Raw genomic sequence first — 20,663 nt, 5'->3', positions numbered from 1 at the left:
ACCCCCCCCCCCCCCCCCCCCTCAGTGGTCGAGAACGCCCTCAACCGTGTCTCCCACATTTCCCGCAACTCATCCCTCACACCCCGTCCACGCAATAAGAACCAAAAAAGAATCCCCCTCGTCCTCGTGTACCACCCCACCAACCTCCGGATCCAACGCATCATCCTCCGATACTTCCGCCATCTGCAATCCGACCCCACCACCAAAGACATCTTTCCCTCCCCACCCTTATCTGCTCTCCGGAGGGACCACTCTCTCCGTGACTCCCTTGTCCGCTCCACACTCCCCTCCAGCCCCACCACACCCGGTACTTTTCCCTGCAACCGCAGGAAGTGCTACACCTGCCCCCATACCTCCTCCCTGACCCCCATCCCAGGCCCCAAGAAGACTTTCCACATCAAGCAGATGTTCACCTGCACATCTGCCAATGTGGTATACTGCATCCGCTGTACCCGGTGTGGCTTCCTTTACATCAGGGAAACCAAGCGGAGGCTCGGGGACCGCTTTGCAGAACACCTACGCTCGGTTCGCAATAAACAACTGCACGTCCCAGTCGCGCACCATTTCAACTCCCCCTCAGACGATATGTCCATCCTGGGCCCCCTGCAGTGCCACAACGATGCCACCCGAAGGTTGCAGGAACAGCAACTCATATTCCGCTTGGGAGCCCTGCAGCCCAATGGTATCAATGTAGATTTCACAAACTTCAAAATCTCCCCTCCCCCTACCGCATCCCAAAACCAGTCCAGCTCGTCCCCGCTTCCCTAACCTGTTCTTCCTCCCACCTATCCCCTCCTCCCACCTCAAGCCGCACCCCCATCTCGTACCGACTAACCTCATTCCGCCCCCTTGACCTGTCCGTCCTCCCTGGACTGACCTATCCCCTCCCTAACTCCCCACCTACACTCACCTTTACTGGCCCCATCCCCGCCTCTTCGACCTGTTTGTTTCCTCTCCACCTATCCTCTCCTCTATCCCTCTTCTATCCGCCTCCCACTCTCTCCCTATTTATTTCAGAACCCCACTTCCCCTCCCCCTTTTCTGATGAAGGGTCTAGGCCCGAAACGTCAGCCTTTCTGCTCCTATGATGCTGCTTGGCCTGCTGTGTTCATCCAACCCTGCACCTTGTTGTCTCGGATTCTCCAGCATCTGCAGTTTCTACTACCTCTGAGCTTATCAATAAAATGTTTTTGGCTTTTCACTTCAGAGAAATAAAGAACAGACAAGCCCTCTGCCCTAAAACACCAAAGGGCCAAGCTAAGGCGTTGGATTTCAATAATACTGATCGCTGGTGACAAACACTTGAAAATGGCTCAGGAATTCACATGATCACAAAATTTTCTAGTACAGAAGGTGGCCATTCGACCCATTGTGTCTGTACAGGCTTCCAAAAGAGCTACCCAGCTGGTCTCATTCTTCAGACCTATCCCTGTAGCCCTCAAAATGCATTACTTTCAAAAATATCCAACTCTCCTTAGAAACCACCTGTGGACTCCACCTCCACCACCTTCCCAGGCAGTGCACTCTAAATCCTAACACCTTCACTAATGAGGTTTCTCCTGATCTCACTCCTAGCTCTCTTGCTGACCGTCTTGAAATTGTGACCTCTAGTTACTGACATAGAACCAGTAGAAATAGAATATCCTTCTTTACCCTATCAAAATTGTTCATAATTTTAAACACTTCAGTAAGGTCATCCCTTAATCTTAAAAAAAACAAAAAAACTGTGGATGCTGTAAATCAGGAACAAAAACAGAGGTTGCTGGAAAAGCTCAGCAGGTCTCGCAGCATCTGTGAAGAGAAATCGGAGTTAACTTTTTGGGTCTGGTGACCCTTCCTCAGAACTGATGGTAGCTGGGAAAATGTCAGTTTTTATGCAGATGATAAGGTAGGGGGAGGGGGTAAGGAGTAAACAGTAGGTGGGGATAGAGCCCAAAAGAGTGAGAAGAACAATTGGACAGACAAAGGAGTAGATAATGATCTGGCTGGGAGGGTGAGTAGCTGTTAATGGAGACTGTTAATGACTGACAATAGGTGGTTGTTGTAATGGCAGGCTATGTGATAACAAGGCCTGGTGTGTAGGTTAGCGGGCTAGGAGATGGGAGAGTTCAGGCCCTAAAATTTTTCAATTTGATATTGAGTCCTGAGAGCTACATTCTCCCCAAGTAGAAAATGAGGTGTTCTTCCAGCTTGCACTGAACACTGCAGCGAGCCTGAGACAGATGTTGGCCAGGGAACAGGGTGGTGTGTTAAAGTGGCAGGCACCTGGAAGGTCAGGGTCTTTCTTGCAGGCAGAGCATAGATGTTCTGTGAAGTGGTCACCCAGTCTATGCTTTGTTTCCCCAATGTAGAGGAGACCACCTTGTGAGCAGTTAAAGCAATAGACTAGATTGTGGGAAGTGCAGGTAAAATGCAGCTTCATCTGGACCTATGTTTGGATCTTTGGATACTGAGTAGGGAGGAGGTAAATGGGCAGGTGTTACACCTTTGGTGGTTGCAGGGAAGGTTCTGAGAGGGTGTGTTGGGAGTGAAGGAAGAGTGGACCAGAGTATTCCAGAGGGAATGGTCCCTGCAGAAGGCAAACAAGGGAGGGGAGGGGAGGGGAATGTGTGTCTGGTGGTAGCATCTTGCTGGAGGTATGGAAATGGCAGCTGATGATCTTCTAGATGTGGATATTGGTGGGATGGTAGGTAAGGACAAGGGGAATTCTATCGCTGTTGCGGGAGGGAAGAGAGGGGATGAGGGCAAAAGTGCAGGAGATGGGTTGGATCTGGTTGAGGGCCCTGTCGACAACAGTGCTGGGGAATCCTCGGTTGAGGAAGGAGGTGGACATTTTGGAGGTTCCGTTGTTAAGTTGGCTAGGTTAAATGTCTTCTGGAATGTTCTATGCCTTCTCCGTCGATTCTTCTGTTAGGAATATTAAGTAGTTGTGCCGTTGTTATCTTTGTTATTTAGTTAGTGCTTTTTCTAAGGCATAAAGGAGGTTGTGAGACCCAGTGATATTCTCTTGAGAACTGAGGGCTATTAGCTCTGGCAGATAGCAACTAGCTCTGATGTCTTTGTCCAACTGTCCCCTTTTTATACTCTTGATGACATATCAATATTTTTTTACTTGTGTTGTCAAAACAATCAGTTAAATTTAATAGGTTTTTGGTATCTAAATACCTGGTTCAAAGTGGCTAAATTCAAAAGCCTGTTGTCTTGGTAAAAACTGCTGTTTAGCTTGCTAATTGTATGGCCTTTTGATACAAATGTTTCAACTCAGGAGCTCTGTGTACTTGCAAACTTTCAAGCTGCTGGTCACAGACATCAATTTTAAATTTCTAAGCACAGAAAAAGCACATGATCTTTTAAAGGGACCATGCAATGTTTTCCCCGCTCGCATTTTACAAACACCAAATTCTTAACTTCCTGCCTCCCAATCCACAAGTACTTGACCCAACTTTGTAACAGTATTTGCCTGCTTTTGTAAGCTGCATCGCTATTTTTAATGATTTATGTATCTGTACCCATAAAGCCCCTTGTTTCTCTCTTCATTATAAATTCATTTGTTAATTAAATGCTTATTTTGCTAGTTTGTCTTGTTGTCAATGTTGTCTTGTATTTTTTTCAACCATCTTCCTTGGCCTACAGGAGCATAATTTGGTCAGGACAGGCTTAACAGAGAATACTGTTGCCAGACACCAGACATGGGGATCAGCATACCTTTAAGTAAATGTGTACAACTACTTGTTCGTTGTATGTGTCAAGGGCCTCTGTCTCGTAGAAAGTCCTCTCAAGAAGCATTTCAAGATTCAGTCCTTAGAATTTACCAGAAGTAGCACAGCATTCCTCCTTTTGCAGGAATATGCTACTAACCAGCAAAAATAACATTAGGTAGAGCACGTACCTCCACCACACTGTTAACTCAAGGTTATTTCAATGACGCAGTTTCATCCCTAGTTCATGTGTTGCAAGCACAAAGCTGAGAAATAATTTTTTTGTATTTTGTATTATCTCAAGGGGACAGCTTCATTTCAATCCATATGGAACACGCTGCTCTGAAAACTGTAATCACATATTGATGGCTGTGAAGAATTCCACCACAGCAGTTGAGGTAGTCTGCAACATTCTAAAGCAGTCAGCAACATTCCAGATAAAACCACCCATACTTCCATTAAAAAATTATTTCACCCCAAGTCTCCGTGTTAATGACTCTTTTAAAAACATCTAGGATTTGCATCTTTATTTTCACCATAACCAATCATTTCTTCATAGAATCCCGACAGGCTGGAAAGAGGCCATTTGGCTCATCACAAATGCACTGAGCCTCTGAAGAACATTCCACCCAGACCTAGTGCTCCACCCTATCCCCATATTTACCGTGGTTAATCCAACTAACCTACACATCCCTACTGTTACTACAGAGGAATTTATCATGGCCCATCCACCCAACCTGCACATCTTTGGACTGTAGGAGGGAACCGGAGCATCCGGTGAAGATCCTTGCAGATATGGGAAGTATGTGCAAACTCCACACAGACAGTCACCTGAGCGTGGAATCATACGCGGGTCCCTGGTGCTGACAGGCAGCAGTGCAAACCACTGAGCCCATAAGACAGCTTTTGGCTCCACTGACATTTGAAGTCCAGAGTGCTAACTGCGACACCATGGAACCAACTCTAATATCTTCCTTGGGCTGTACCCGATTTGTGGACTAAGTCTTATTTAAATCCATCCATTAGTGTTGAGAAAAGTTGTTTATAGATTAGCAAGTAAACAGACAACAGCATTATCTTCCTCCACTTTAACTGGCACAGGTAATTATAATAAGCAATAATCATTAGGGATTGGGGCAGCTGCTGTCTTTGCTGGGATTTGTTTTAAGGATTTATATTCAAAAGATCTAAAACAAAATCTTAGAAAGGTCTAACTGACAGACTGTTGCTTTATCTGTTCTTTTGATGAAATGGCTTCAGCAGCGAGTTGGTACTGCATCATTCTATGAATTAACTTATCCATGAATGGCCTTATTTTGTCACTTAACCTGTCAAAAAAAAAGTATCCAGTGTGGGCACCATTAATTTTCTGAAATGATACAATTACCTGATGGAAGTCTGAGCTAAGTTCGGTTTGAATCCCGCTACAGCTGATTTTTCACTTCATCTAAGGCACACTATCCTCATTCCAGGTTCACATGTCAATTAATAGGAAGTGTCAGTTGGAGCTGACTTGCACATAAGGCAACATCTCACTTGAAAGACAATATGAAAAGCAATGTAGCCCTTCAGCAGTATTCCTGTAGGTTTTGATTCTATGACCTTTGATTCAACAGCAAGAGTGCTCCCAAATAAGACAACTTGTGGACCCCATTACTAATCTGAGCAACTGGTGAGATGAGAAAGACATCTCTTAACAACAAGGCTGCATTCAACTGAGTGCGGCATCAAAGATCCCAAGCCAAACTAGAACCAAGGGATGTCAGGGGCCAGACTGTCTGCTGGTTAGACTCATACCTGGCACAAAGGAAGGTAGTTATGCTTGTTGGAGATCAGTCATCTCAGCCCCAGGATATCTCTTCAAGAGTTTGTCAGGGTAGTGTCCTTGGCCCAACTATATTCAGCTGCTTCATGAACGATATTCCCTCCATTATATGGTGGGGTTGTTCACCAATGATTGCATAACGTTCAGTGCCATTCACAACTTCTCAGATGCTGAAGTAGTCCATGTTTGAATGCAACAAGATCTGGACAATATCCAGGCTTGGGTTGTCAAGTGGCAAGTAACATTAACAACAAGCAATGACCATTTCCAATAAGAGACAATCTAACTACTATCTTTTGACATTAAATGGTATTTCCATCACTGAATCCCCACATCAACATCCTTGGGGGGGTTAACCATTGACCAGAAGTTCACCTGGACTTGCCACATAAATACAGTGGCTATAAGAGCAGGTCAGACACTAGGAATACTGCTGCAAGTAATTCATTCTCCTGACTTCCCAGAGCCTGTCTACCATATACAAGGCACAAGTCAGGCGTGTGAGGGAATCCTGCACTCTTGCCTGGATGGGTGCAGCTTCAACAACGCTCAAGAAACTTAATACCATTCAAGACAAAGTAGTTTGCTTGATGGCCGCTACATCACAGGCATCCATTCCCTCCCCCACCAATGCTCAGTAACAGCAGTGTGTACTATCTATAAGATGTATCAAAGATCCTTAAATAGCATCTTCCAAACCCACAATCACTTCCATCTCGAAGATACGCAGGAACGCTACCACCTGCAAGTTCTCCACCCAGCCACTCACCATCTTGATTTGGAAATATATCCTTCACTTGCTGGATCAAAAATCTGGAATTCCCTTCCTAAGGACATTGTGGGTCAACCTACAGTATACTGATTACAGCAGTTCAAGAAGGCACTCACCACCACCTTCTCCAAGGCAGCTAGGGATGGGTAATAAATACTGACTAGCAAGTGGCACACATGTCCCATGAGTGAATAAAAAATGTATCAACTGGATGTTGATAGAAATGTGGAACTAAACTGTAATGAGCCATTGAGTTTAGCAGATGAATTGTGCAGAGCATGAAACTGCCAAGTTTGTTCCTTGGTCTTTCCTGAAAAAGCTTATCCTGGCAGAAATGTAAGAGTTGATTTCAGTGGGAAAGATCAGCCAGGATTCTTCCCCCAGTCGCTGCTCAGTGACCTTTATTGGGAAGAGTGGGTATTGGATGCAGGAAGGATCCTGGCTCTGGCCTGAGCTTGGGATAAAGACTGGCTGCTTAGGTGAGATATCAAAGGCATGGTTGCTGGTATCAATTTGGTCTATACTGCAAGGTGAATCGCCATCTTCAAGACACTACCAGTGCAAGGTAAGAGTCCTCAGCAGTGTATTGCAGGATGATCAAAATTGGCAATACGCAAGGTACTGAAATTTAAAGTAGGCAGATATCTCTGAGACACATCAACGATGTCTGTCTTTCTATTTCGCGAGCTTTTCAGCTTGCTGGTGCCACAGAATGTTAATATAATGTGGATGGAGAGGGCTGTGCACTTTGAAGGCTGAGCTTAATTGGCTGACTGTTGAGTTGGGAAGTTTAATTGGTAATGACTATTAAAAATCTTACATTTCCAAACGCACCTGAACCTGAAGGGCTGGTGTGAAGCTTTTTATTAAGAATATCTACACAGTGCAGAGTCAGTGTGTGCTGCAGTGAGCATTGACTTAAGCAGCTTGCAACTTGTTACGGATTTAAGAGGCTTCTGATTGAGGGCATTGAATGATTTCGTTTAGATATGTAGGTTTTAATGAGTTCATTTGTTTCTTATCAATAACTGCTGCTGAACTGAAAGGATGAAGCAAAATACAGCCATTTTTTTTTAGTACCTTGAGTACTTTTTCCTGTTTCTTTTATTGCCTGTTCCATCTTAAAGGCACCACTCTAGCATCAGGTACAGTTTCATAAACACTGTATCAACACCTCATCAAATTAACCTTTCATCTATCGTTAGCTAAACTATTGAAAGTTATCTGAAATCATAGCAAGACAATTTCCAAATGGCTCCCAACACAAACTTCAGCTCCTATGGTACTGCATTCTCCTGCTCACCTCCAACTTCCATCAGATTCACCTCATCTTGCTGTTAGCTGTTTTCCTGTAATATCCCAATCCCTTTCGCCACATGATTTCAGGCTTTACTACCTTGCTTGTCTCCAATAGCTTCACTGGGACATTGATTCTGAAACCCTTGAACACACATTCTTCTGTAGCTTCACTTTATCTCTACAGTTTATTCAGGCCTTGGCCACATTCTCTATTCAAACTTATGGTTCATCTCCTGCCTCCCCAAAAAGATCTACCACTGATGATAGACCCTTCAACTATCCTAACTCCTTCCACGTCAACATTTCAGAACCCTTTTTGTCCTTGTCTTTGCACATCTCCCTGAAATCTTCTTCATGTCTGATGCCTACCAGTGGACTTCCTTCGTATCTCTTTATGTTAAAGTCACTACATCAGCATGGATGGTTGCCCCCAGACATTTATATTTGTATGCTTTCTCGCAGGGCCACTGTATATTAACAGCAATGGGAGCATTAGCTGATTTTCTTTTAATGTCGAGGTACTGAGGCTCGCTTGAATACCACTAATTTGTAATCTTGCTGAGATGAGCTAATTCAACATAGATCAAGAGTTGAAACTTGAACCTCCTGGTCTCTGTGGTTTAATGCTGCCCTTTCTGTTTTAATGGGAAGAACCTGTTTTCAAGGTACTTGGAATAAAATGAGTCCCTAACTTGTGATAAGGTAAAAAGAGCTAGAAAGTGAACTCTGAAATGTAAAGGGAAAATGTTTGTAATATCCAGATTAGTCCATGATGGCGAGAGAAGATAAATTCATGTTAGCCTCCTGACACATCCTCATGCATGTCTGGTTAAGTTCCTTGATGTTTAAGTCAATCAGGTCAGACTGGAGAGAAACTTTACCGAGATGCAGAATTTTGGCGCTCAGGTACTGAAGCTTTTTCAGCTTAGCGACCCAGTATCAATCAACAGGTTACCAACAGGTAAAACTCTTCACTGTAAAGTTCCTTCTGTTTTCACACTTGACTTCTGTTGCATTGCTGTGATTATTGCCTCTCTTCTAGCCACCCTGTCAGCTCTCTGAATTAACATACTGAGTCTGTTGCGGTTTTGTTTTATGCTCTTGTTTATTAAGGACGAGCTTGCATTAGGCTTACGGCTACAAGATCAAGCAAACTTGGATCATGTGAACTGGAGCTGGATCAATGCCCATTATGCTGAGATAAAAGAACATAATTTTAACTCTTTTGTCATAATGCATCCAGTGCCTGAGCAGCAAAGCATATGCTGCAGATTTGAATAATGACTGTGATTGACACTAATTTTTGAGCTACCTTGGTACTATCTGCATGGCCTGCTGTTGGACTATTCTGGTTAAAATCCTGGGACCAGGCAAAAGGTTTGGGTTTTATGTGGTGTTACAGAAGATAATATAAAATTCACAGTAGAACCACTCAACCATCTGACAGCTTTGCTTCCATCTTGTAGCGGTGCCAGGACCTCAACTCCTTGTGGTCACTATCAGCTGAGCTGAGAGAAATTGTAGTTTTTGGAATTTTGTAGCCCTTTGTATCCGTCAACCTTTTGAAAGAACCACGCAATCAGTCTCACTCCTCTGCCTTTCCCATAGCCATGTATTTTCTTTTAAATTTTTCAAGTTGCCTGGTTCCCTTTTGCAACTTACTGTTCAATCTGCTTCCACATCTTTTTCAGGCAGTGCATTCCAGATTATCTTAACTCACTGCGTGAGGTAAATTCTCCTTTTAAAAATAAATTGAAGTGTTAAACCACATTCCACTCTTCCTGTGGTCTACCCAGCCTAACTCCGTTAATTTTCTTCATGCCTTAGCCCTAAACTGCATTTTCCTATGGTTTCCCGCCTGTCTCCACACATGCCCTTTCTGAGTTTGTCTTGTCCATGAGGCTTGCCTCCTGCTCACTCAATCTCATTCCCAGGTAGCTGTTGATTACCCAATCTCCTACCTCCTATGTTAACCAATATCATAAACACTCCACTCATCTGGTAATATCAGACTTTACACTACATTGAAAGACTTTGAAAAGGAAAGGGAGATTGGAGATGTGACGGTAGTTTGTAAGATTGGAGGGTCAAGAGTTGTTTTTCAGGAGTGGGGCTAAATATATTACAACACATAGTGAAAACTTTCTTTCCATCTTGTCCACGTCAGTCAAAAAAGGATCTGACTGCATTAATCCTATTTTCCATCTTTTGGTCCATAGCCTTGGGAACTATGGCAGCACAAACAAAATTCTAAATACTGCTTAAAATGTTACCATAATTTATGACTTAACCACCCTTTTAGGCAGTGACTTCTGGATTCTCACCACTCTGAGTGAAACCATTCCTCCTCAACTTTCCTGTTAGCCTTCTGCATCTTATCTTAAATCTATGCTTCCTGATTATTGACTGCTACTAATGGAATAATTGACTTCTGGCAGGTCCCCTCTCAACTTTAGCTGCTTCAAGAAAAACAACCCCAGCATTTCTAATCTTTCCTTGCGGCTAAATCCTCCAGTTCAGATACCAACTTAGTTGTATTATTATGTAACTTTACGAATTAGTACTCTGTGGTGTTGATGTCAGATCATCTCCAAGCACCTAATAACATTCTGTTAATAGCTATGGCTTCCCTTTGGTGCTGGGGAACCCATCTGCATTTGCTTTGGAACTCTGTCCTGCCCCCAATTCCCAACAGTTGATGCTGGAAGCCTGCTCACTGTTGCCTATTGGTGCTGAATGAATATCACCACACTGTCTGCTGGTCAAGCTGAGAGATTTTCTTTCTTCAGTGTCCATTGGCTTGGCTGTGTCTCCAATTCATGGTTTAGCTGTGCCAAACTTCCTTGTCTATTGACAGGACTGTGTACTTGCCACTTGTACTAATTATCTAACATTCTTTATGATATTTTGCCACTGTTCTGACTGAGGTCATTATTCCCTTTTCAGACTGTGGACATTCACAAGGAGAAGGTTGCTAGAAGAGAGATTGGTATCTTGACAACCAACAAAAACACCTCCAGGACTCATAAAATCATTGCTCCATCTAACCCTGAGAGGCCTGTCAGGTACATCAGGAAGCCCATCGATTATGCTATCCTGGATGACATCGGTCATGGAGTGAAGGTATGCTTTGTAAGCCCAGGAACAGCTAACAGAACACTTTGTTGGAGTAGGAGTTACAGGAACTACTTGGATAAAGGCGGGTATTATGCATTAGAAATGGTTTGGGAGTCACTCTTTTAAATTTGGCATCTCGTTAAAGTTTACTGGAATGTTAGCAATATAGTATTTTATGTAAAGAATGGTCCAGTAAGCAATGTTTTAACCTGATATTCATTTATAGAAAATTGTCATATATAGAAAACTGCCATTTTTAATGCTCTATTAAAGTCATCTCATGGCAGCCATTAGCTGTTAAAGATAGCCATGTCTGCTGGTACATGTGGATTAATATATTGAAGTCCTTTCATATTGCTGCATCTTTCAATTGGCCTGTGATGGCTTCAGATTTAGAAGGCTCCACCTTTCACACTGCCTCCAACATGGGAATGACTATGAAAAATTTGCATTCCCACCTTAATATTGTGAGAAACATACATCAGCAGGGAAATAACCAGCATAAATCATTGGACCCAGCTTTGGTCTCCGCTCTGTACTGAGTCAGCTGATCTCCTCCTGGGATCTCCATTACAGATGACGAAATAATTACCCAGAGTTCCTACTCATGATCTGCCTCCGTGAACCCTGTTGGGGAGTATATGTGCATGTTGTCAGGAGAGTACATTTGACAACATTGTCCCCCAGTTGTCCCAGAAATATCTGCTAATGCTCACTGTCCTTATTCACATGTTGAGAACCATTTAAATGCAAGGTACTTGCTTGCCTGTGGAACTGTATCCAAATAAAAGTTATCTTCAGGAGATACGGAGGGGAATAGAACAGTGATGTAGAATTAACAAGCGTACAGCAGAGAAACTGTTTCCTCAGAATTAGTAGTCATTATCTTAAAATCACAGCTAAATCCATTAGGATTGAAATCAGGAAGCATATTATGTCAAAAAATTTAGAGGAATGTCAAATTCTGTCCTAAATTGTTGTAGATTTTTGTCAGGTGAAAGTATTGAGGGTGGAGAGTGAAAACGGGCAAACTGAGCTCAGGAACAAAGGAGCTGAATGCATATCTCCTATTTTGATGGTCGTATGAACCAGTATGCTCTTGTGGCAGGAGGAGGTATGTGACACTACAGTTAAATATGTACCTGTACAGTATCAGTCTATCTTTGGCCTCCCTGCAGAAGGTTAATTAAGTAGCGTTCCGATCAGCCTGTGCAGATGTGAACCACAGAGCTAGAACTTCATTGAAAATGTTTCCAATTCTACTTTTTGCGACAAAACAGATTTTTTGTGGAGTGGAGGAGTGAAATAGTGTCTCTGCCTTAACAAGGGATAAAGAACTGAGAGTCAGGATATCAAGAAGATTCAGTCAGATTTGCTCCGTTACTAGTGATATGTTGAGGTAATGGAACATGAACTCAGGAGTTCTGCAGTTGATTCTTAACTGGTGATGATCTTGTTGCTAAGGTATGAGGATCCAGAACTTAACTTTGGAGGAGCCTCAGTCAGTGCCCTTGTCAATGGTACAAAGTTCTTGTTCCCAGTGCAGACTGCAGGACTATTATTTAAATGGAGAGAGATTCCAAAAAAGATGCAGTGCAAAGGGATCTGGGTATTCTTTTGCATGAAACACATAATGTTAGTATGCAGGTTCAGCAAGTAATTAAAACAGCAAATGGCAGTTTGGTCTTTTTTGCTGGAGGATTGGAGTTTAAAAAGGGGACAGTCTTGTTACAACTTACAGGGTACTGGTAAGGTTGCATCTGGAGTACTGTGTACAGTTTGGGTCCCCAAATTTAAGAAAGAATATACTGGCAGTGGAGACTATTCAAAAGACTTTTTTTGGGAAGAAGGATTGGCTTACCAAGAATGGCGAAGCAGATTAGGACTTTATTCAATAGAGTCTAGAAGAATAAGAGGTGATCTTATTGAAACATACAATATTCTGACACAGCTTGACAGGGGAGATATTAAGATGTTTCCTCTAATGGCAGAATCTTGAACTGAGAGACATTTTTAGAGAATAAAGAGACACGTAGTTAAAACTGAGATGCATTGGAATTTCTTCTTTCAGAAGATAAAAAGTTGTGTCTGGAATTCTCTGTCCCAAACAGCTGCAGAGGCTAGACCATTGAAAGTATTTAAAGGTGGATTGATTTTTGAAATATCAAGGAGTTCAAGGTTATGATAAGTTAGCATGAAAGAGAAATTTTAGTCTGTGGCAGATCAGCTACGATCTTGTTGAATAATGAGGTAGGTTTGAGGGGCCGAATGGCACACTCCTCCTCCTAGTTCTTATGTTATCTATCCAGATCTGAAAAGATGATCAACTAACAGATACTTGCATTTGTATATCATCTTTAACATATTAAAATGTTCCAAGACATTTCACACGCGTTATCAAACAAATTCTGATACCAAGCCAAATGAGGTATTTACAGCATGAACTAAAAGCGTGGTCAGATATGTCAGTTTTACGGAGGAAGATGTTGAGGGAGGGAATTCCAGAGTTTAGGGCCTCAGGACCTGAAGACTTAGCCACTAAGACATAATGTGATTAAAATCTGAGAGGTACAAGAGAAATCAACTGAAAGAGATGTCAGTGGGTTGGAAGAGGTAACAGATTTGGGAGCGGTCCAGGTTAGGGAGCGATTTGAAAACAACGGTGAGAATTTAAAAAATAGAGGTGTTGCAGGATCGGGGTCAGTAGATGTCAGCAAGCCTGAGTGATGGTTGATTAGGTGTGAGTTAGAGTACAGAAGACAGAATTCAACTCATGTTTACAGTGGGTGGGAGCTGGGAGGCAACCTAAAGAATCTTAAAGTAGTTTGGACTAGAGATAGCAAAAGCATGAAAGATGGTTTCAGTAGCAGATGACCTGAGACAGGTGGAATTGGGCATTATTACAGAGCACTTAGGCAAACATGTGAAGGAGGCATATGGGGACTGAAAGTCAGTTAGATTACCATAGTACAGATTCAGATAGCTGCTGGGAAGAGGCATAGATTTAGTGACTAGGGGGCCGAAATTTGTAGTCAGATTGAAGATAATTGCTTTGATCTCCTCTATTTGGCTGAAAGAAATGTCTGCATCCAATATCAGGTAGCAGACAAATACCATGATAAATCAAATCAGAGGCATTCAAGTAGTCCAGAGAAGCACTAGATAGGTAAGAGTTTAGTGTAATTTGTAACAGGAGATTCCAGAGATAACAGATCAAGCAGGAAGAGAAACCTTCATAGAGCATTCTCTTGTTCTGATTGAAATAATAAGAATAGAATCAGGCAAGTGCATTCTCAGTCAGTTGAGCTACAAAGGAGATGCTTTGGAGCAGGATGGCATGGTCAACGTAGTGTGGAGCTGGAGGAACATAGCAGGTCAGGCAGCATCAGAGGAGCAGGAGAGTCAACATTTCGGGTTGGGACCCTTCAACTTTCCTGCTCCTCTGATGCTGCCTGACCTGCTGTGTTCCTCCAGCTCCACACTGTTTTGACTCTGACTCCAGCATCTGCCATTCCTGCCATCTGGCTTGGTCAACAACGTTGAAGGCTGCTGACAGATCAAGAAGCTTAGGATAGTTTATCTTTCTTATGGTCACATTGGATGTCATTAATGATTTGCATGAGACCTTCTTTAGTACTGTAACAGAGAACCCGATTGGAGGGATTCAAAGCTGTTGTTGCAACAAAGATGGGCTTGGGCCTTGGAGATAACAGCTATTCAAGCACTTGTAGAGTGAAGGGAATTGGGAATGTAATGGTGGCCTGCAAGGACTGAGGAGTCGAGGTTGGATTTTTGAGGAAGGCTAATATTAAACGGCTTCCTGGTTCCTGATGGCTAAATGTGCCACAGCACCAAATAATGATTTGTCCCAGATTCTACCCCTGGTCTGTGCTGAATTAATGGCTGGCAGCCAGGTCAGATCACTATCAAGCTAGGGGAAATATAGGCAGCCGACTGCCTTGTGCCATCTTGCTACTCAGGGGTCACTGAAGGGAGTCTGGAGGAAGTCTGTGCTCATGCCCCAGGTACCTGTATGGCTACTTGGGTGTGTTATCAGTACAACATCATTCTGGTATAACAGACCAACTGCCGAACTTTCGTCAGCATTTTTGAGAACAAAGGAGGGGGCATACTGGGGTGCTGATTACTCATTCTGGCTCAGTTCTTGGAAGTGCAAAACCATGCGTCAAGAGTTTGAAACTATTTAATAAAAATTGGGCACTACATCAAAAAGTGGCATTTTGTCTGCATATGGCTGACAACATGATAGGAAAAATCATCATGAAACACTGAATCATAATACAACTTCAGAACCTCCTGAGACTAACACTGTGTTAGATAAATTCAGTGGTTGCAGATTCAAGATCTGGTGAAATGCCTCTTTGAATTTCCTTTATGAGCTCAGTATAGGTTCCTGCTCTCAAAAGATGGAGAGATGTTGTTTTATCTGAGATATTCTTTGGATCTTGTTTTGGCAGCGTTTCCTGGTGGTGACTACCACCTACTGGTACATTTCTGAAATTGATATTGTCTGCGAGTTAAAGCTAAGTGCAGTGTCCAATTGTGAACTGAAATAGAATTTAGGTGGGACGTAGTGAGTCACTAAGTACCTTCTGTTAGTGCTCTGGAGCCCTATGCCATTTCCAAACTCAGTGGTGCAGCATTCAATAAAGTAGCAGTTGGTTTACAAAAATAAAACGAAGAATTGCCGATGCTGGAAATGTGAAACAAAACCAGAAATTACTGGAGAAACTCAGCAGGTCTGGCAGCATTTCGGGACAGAAAGCAGAGTTAATGTTTCGAATTTAGTGACCTTTCTTCAGAACTGATAGTAGCTAGGAAAAGAAAATATGGTGAAAACAGGGATTGGGCAGGTGTGGGAGAAAAGGAGTGAACAGAGGTAGAGATGGATCCCAGAGAGAGGGAGAGAGCGAGAGAGAGACTATTGGACGAAGAGATGAATAATAGTAATCCAGGGAGAAAGAAAAGCTGACAATGGGGTCCATGATTCGGTGAAATTGGATTAGCTGTGCTGAAAGCAGCCCATGTCATGACGGGGCTTTGCTGTGGACGTGGATAAAGGACGTAGAGGGTGATGTTCAGGTTCTAAATTAGATATTGAGTCCTGAAGGCTGCAGGGTCCCAAAGCGGAAAATGAGTTGCTGTTTTTCCAGCTTGCACTGAGCCTCACTGGAGCACTGCAGCAGGGCCAAGATCCAAGAAACTGGAAGTTTGGAGCGATTTTTACAAACAGTGTAGATCTTCCACAAAGCAGTGCCCAGTCTGCGTTTCATCTCCTCAATATAGAGGAACCTCTGAGCTTCCAGTTGTTTCCCACTTTTAAGATATCACCCTGTTCCCTAACCAGCGTTTCTGTCTCAGGACTGCTACAGCTTTACCCGCCGCTACATCCCAGGCTCTGTCATGACATAAGCTGCTTTTATCACAGCCAACCCTCCCATTTTCACTTAGAGTCATTGAGCCCTACAGCATGGAGACAGGCCCTTCGGCTCAAACGGGTCCATGCCAATCAAAATGTCCATCCATGCATTCCTTGCACATGGCCCATATCATTCTAACCTTTCCTGTCCATGTATTCGCCCAAATGCCTTTTAAATATTGTTAACGTACCCACCTCAACCACTTCCTCCGGCAGCTCATTCCATATGCGTACCACCCTCTGTAAAATAAAATAGTTGCCTCTTAGGTTCCTGTGTATTCTTTCCCCTCGTTCCTTAGACTGATGCCCTGTAGTCCAGGAATGTGGTTGACTGTCAGCTGCCCACAGGACAGTTAAATGGGCAATAAATACTGGCCTAGCCAATGATGCCCATATCCTGTGAATGAATAAAAAAAAGTAACCTGTCCCTCAGTCCCAGTTCTGCACCATCACGTCATATCCCTGAAGCATATCTTCTCATGATATCCATTATCTTCACCTACCTGCCTTCTTTTGTCTATATTTAGCCAAACCACCTTCTCACCATGATCCTTGTTCCCATCTTCTCACCATATCCCTAGCTCTCTCCCTCTCAGCAACTCTCCCAGTCCCATCCTTCCACCGTATCCATTGGTCCTATCAGCCCACTTGCTTACCAGATTCTTCAATATGCTCCTATTCATCTCTAGAACATCTGTAGAATATCCTCAGAATGTGACTGGATTACTGTTTACCTCGTACATCTCCAAAGTTTGATGCAGAGCTATAATTTTTTCTTTGTTGAATATTTTGCCAACTGACACTTTGATTGAGCTGCTTCTCATACACCTCTCCTGATTTAATTTAAGCAGCTACTCAGAGGACTTGAGTACGACAGCTTTCTGTTATTATCAGAGTTTATCTAAGTAGTAGCTAACATCAGGATGATAAAGGTCATAAAGGACATGAAAGGTAGGGGACCCAATTGTTGGAAAACACAGATGTTACACTGTTCCCTGTCAGTTTTCTCCTTCATCTCCTGAAGATGTTGAACTTTGTGTTGCAGTCCACAAGTAACTGGTCATTCTTGCAGCGTCACTTTAGACAGGGAGTTTCCGGTGATTTGACCAGAGATATTAGCAAAACTGGTTCAACTTTAAGTAGATGAATGCACATCCAAGATTTTCCAGGTGTGGCTGTTGGAATCTGGTCCAGTTCAGGAGGCCAGGCCAATTTTCATTTTCTTCCAATTTGAGGGAATTGAGGTACATGACCTGTCCACAGGTATCCTAGCTTTTGACCAGTTACCCACATCACTGAAGTACTGAACCTTGTCACTGTCTAGTCTGTATGTTGCATAGAACCCTTTACCCACTAACTCTTGGAGAGTTTCCAAATCTAAATGGAGGTTCTACTGTGAGTATGAGAGGGTTGAAGGGGCTGGAGAAGCTGGAGGTGTCAAAAGTGCACAGTGTTCAAGTAGACCAATCCTTTGACTATGTACTGCACGAAAGTCTACTTCTCTTCCTGCATAGCTCCAGCTCAGCTATATTTGAATATTTGCAGCCTTGCGATTTAGAATGGGACAAGAAACCCATTAACATTTTTGAAGTTGGGTGTCTAAATCAAAATGATTCCTTCCATTTTCCTTCCACTACTGTGCTCCATCTCAGAACAGACCAGTATGCAGAATCTGAACAGTGCACATTATCAAGCTGCACTATTGCTGCAACCATTGATTTGGAGAGCTATGATCAGAAAGCCAAGACTTCTAACAATGGGTGATTGAATCACTTCTCTGTAGGCTTATAAGCAAAGTGTAATTGTAGGGATGTCTGAGGTATCTTCTTTTGATGGCCAGAAGCAGTTAACACCTTCTGAAAGGATAGTTCAGAATGTGCTTGTGACTCATGTTCAACTTCACTCTAAACAATTTGTAACATGACTCAGTATCAGATGCTTTAACATTGATTCCTTTTGTACTCCTATCCAGTGGTTTCAACTAACCTTTCAATGCTGTTTTTTTTCTTACTTCTTTCATTTGCTTCATTTATGCATTAAGTGGTTGCTTAGATTTAAGGTAAGAGATCTCAGTGCTTCTCCGCCATCCTATTGCTGTGCTGAGGATATTACAGACTGGGTGGTTAAATGCTGCATAGTTTATGTCCTTTAAAGGGAGGATGTGCTATCAAGGCCAAGGGTGTAGATTCAGCTTTTACATTGATAATATTTCCAAAATTTGCAGACTTCAGTAATGCTGTATTTTAAAACCAAACCCTCTATCATTAAGGAGAACAGCAAATTTCTGCAAAGGGTTTGATATATAATCTGGCGTTCATTGTATGTACCTATTTGTTATGCACCGGGGAGACCAGACAATGGGTAACTTGGAAATATTGTGGGAGTAGTCAGAGAGTGATGACACTGTCCGAGTTTGAGACATGTGCAGATTTGGCATTGACTTTTTCCTGGCACTCTCAGTGGGCAGTAGCTACCCATTGATTCATGACTCGGTAATCTCTAAAGACTGTCTACCTCCGTCTCTAACTCAGGCCACCTGCCTATCAAATCCTAATCAGTGCCTTAGTTACCTCCAGACTCTACTATTTTACTGCTCTCCTGGCTGCCTCCTATGATCCACTCGACATAAACTTGACCTGGCTCAAAACTTTGTTTCCTTTATTCTATCCCATCACTTGTTCATCTCACCCAATACACCTAACTGCTGCTGTTGCTAGACTGTTGCTTCTTGTGTATCTCATTGTTCCTTTGTTCCACCATTGATGGCAGTACCTTCAGCCACAGATAACTCACATACTGAAATTTTGACTCTAAATCTCTCCACTTCTCTCATTCCTCCTTTAAGACCTTCTTAAAATCCACCTCTAATCCAAGTGTTTAGTCATTCCTCCTGGAGTCTCCTTCTGTGACTCAGGGTTTGAGTTTGCCCAGTTACTCTCTTGTGGGCCATTTATTTTCTTGGTTACTTTTCTAGTTGTGTTCAACATTGTTGCACAGGGCCGGAGCCACCATTTTGGGAGGTGAGGTATTGAGGTCCTGGTCCATACTCTATCAGATTCCTTCTTCCCTCACTTCATCATTTGTAGCCAATACAGGTATTGATTAACCAAAGATATATCTGTTGCTGTTCTCTGGATGCCATGACCTGAGACTCACCCCTGGGTGAGATCTTCTGGTTCTGATTACTCATGTTAAAAGTACATTAGGAATGTAGGTCTGTAAGGGAATTTCAAGTTCTTGTACCACTTGACACAGCAGTAAGTACAAAGCCAGCTGTCGGCTGGACATAATGAAGATTGACGCCTGGATATTGTTAGTTTGGCCCTCCTATTTGAATCCTACAGATTGGTGTCTGGAGGACTCCACCGCTAAGCTCTGAATATTCAGATTAGATAAATAACCAAATATGCTGACTATAAAATTCATTTAGAGGCAGAAAGAAATAGGAAGATCACTATCATTTCATCCCTTAAATCCCTGGCCACTCAAACTTGGAATATTTGATATCAGAACTGCAGAATCAGCTAGGGTTGCTGGTCTTGTCTTAAACTTTTTACCTTGTGACCTCAAAATGGGAAGTCCATATGCTTTCATGAAGCAAAATTGGGCTGTATTGCCAAGGAGTGAGGTTCCTGATTACCAGCACCACCATATCACTGATCATCCTGACTTTATTGATTATGTCCAAGTATTAGTTTTGTGGATTTCCTGTCTGACCTCATCCCATCTGCTGCAAATAACCAAATTCTACTGAAAGATGATGTTTGATTATTCCATTTTGAATACACCATCACTTTCTTCACCCCACCCCCTTCTTAATTAACAGGATTATTTGAAAACATGAGCTTTTGGAGCCTTGCTCCTCCTTCAGGTGTTAGTGAGGTGGTATCAGACACAGAATTCATGAGTAAAAGATCAAAGGGTCACACCACAGATGAGAATGTATTAAACAAGCCTAAGATGCTGTTAAATGTTTAATCATTCAAAGGTTTTAATTGATTAATATGTATATGTAAGAACCCGAATTCCTTTCAAGTCACTGCCCTGAGAGAACTAAAGGTTTTATTAGTGTAAGGAGCAGGTGACGTTTTAGGTCAGACAATGCATGTTAGGTGTGAGGCCTTGTTTAGAATCTGTTTGTGTTTTGGTTTGGAGTCAGACTGGTTTTATTTCTAAAGAAAGAATTTATAAAATGCCACATTGACTTTATAAATTGTGTGCTTTTTGAACAAAATAGAATATACCTGCAAATACAGATTCACCCTATAGATTTACGTGTGTGTGTGTGTGAGAGAAGTTGGGAGAGACACTGTGTGTGTGCATGTGTGGTGTGGGGGAGAGAGAGAGAGTGTGTGTGTGTGCGCGTGTGTGTGAGAGAGAGAAAGAAGGAGAGAGAGGTGGGGAGTCAGAGACTGTGTGTGTATGTAGGGGTGAGTGAGAGTGTGAGGATGTGTGTGGGGGAGAGTGAGAGAGTGTGAGGATGTGTGTGGGGGGAGACTGAGAGAGTGTGAG

General features: G+C 42.7%; 1 protein-coding gene across 5 annotated transcripts in view; it reads left to right on the top strand.

Moving 5' to 3' along the window:
- LOC109935313 (abl interactor 2) overlaps positions 1–20,663 on the top strand; it is a 138,184-nt gene that overhangs the window by 87,260 nt on the left and 30,261 nt on the right. For all 5 annotated transcript variants that reach the window (XM_048598793.1, XM_048598792.1, XM_048598794.1 and 2 more), the window contains exon 3: positions 10,541–10,717. In XM_048598793.1, the coding sequence (XP_048454750.1) occupies positions 10,541–10,717 (177 nt within the window). The remainder of the gene's footprint in view (positions 1–10,540; positions 10,718–20,663) is intronic.

Source organism: Rhincodon typus, chromosome 7, assembly GCF_021869965.1.
Source record: "Rhincodon typus isolate 14 chromosome 7, sRhiTyp1.1, whole genome shotgun sequence".
In the NCBI taxonomy this organism is placed as follows: Eukaryota; Metazoa; Chordata; class Chondrichthyes; order Orectolobiformes; family Rhincodontidae; genus Rhincodon; species Rhincodon typus.
Note: the sequence above shows the minus strand (reverse complement) of the source record. Positions and strands in the feature narration are given on the sequence as shown.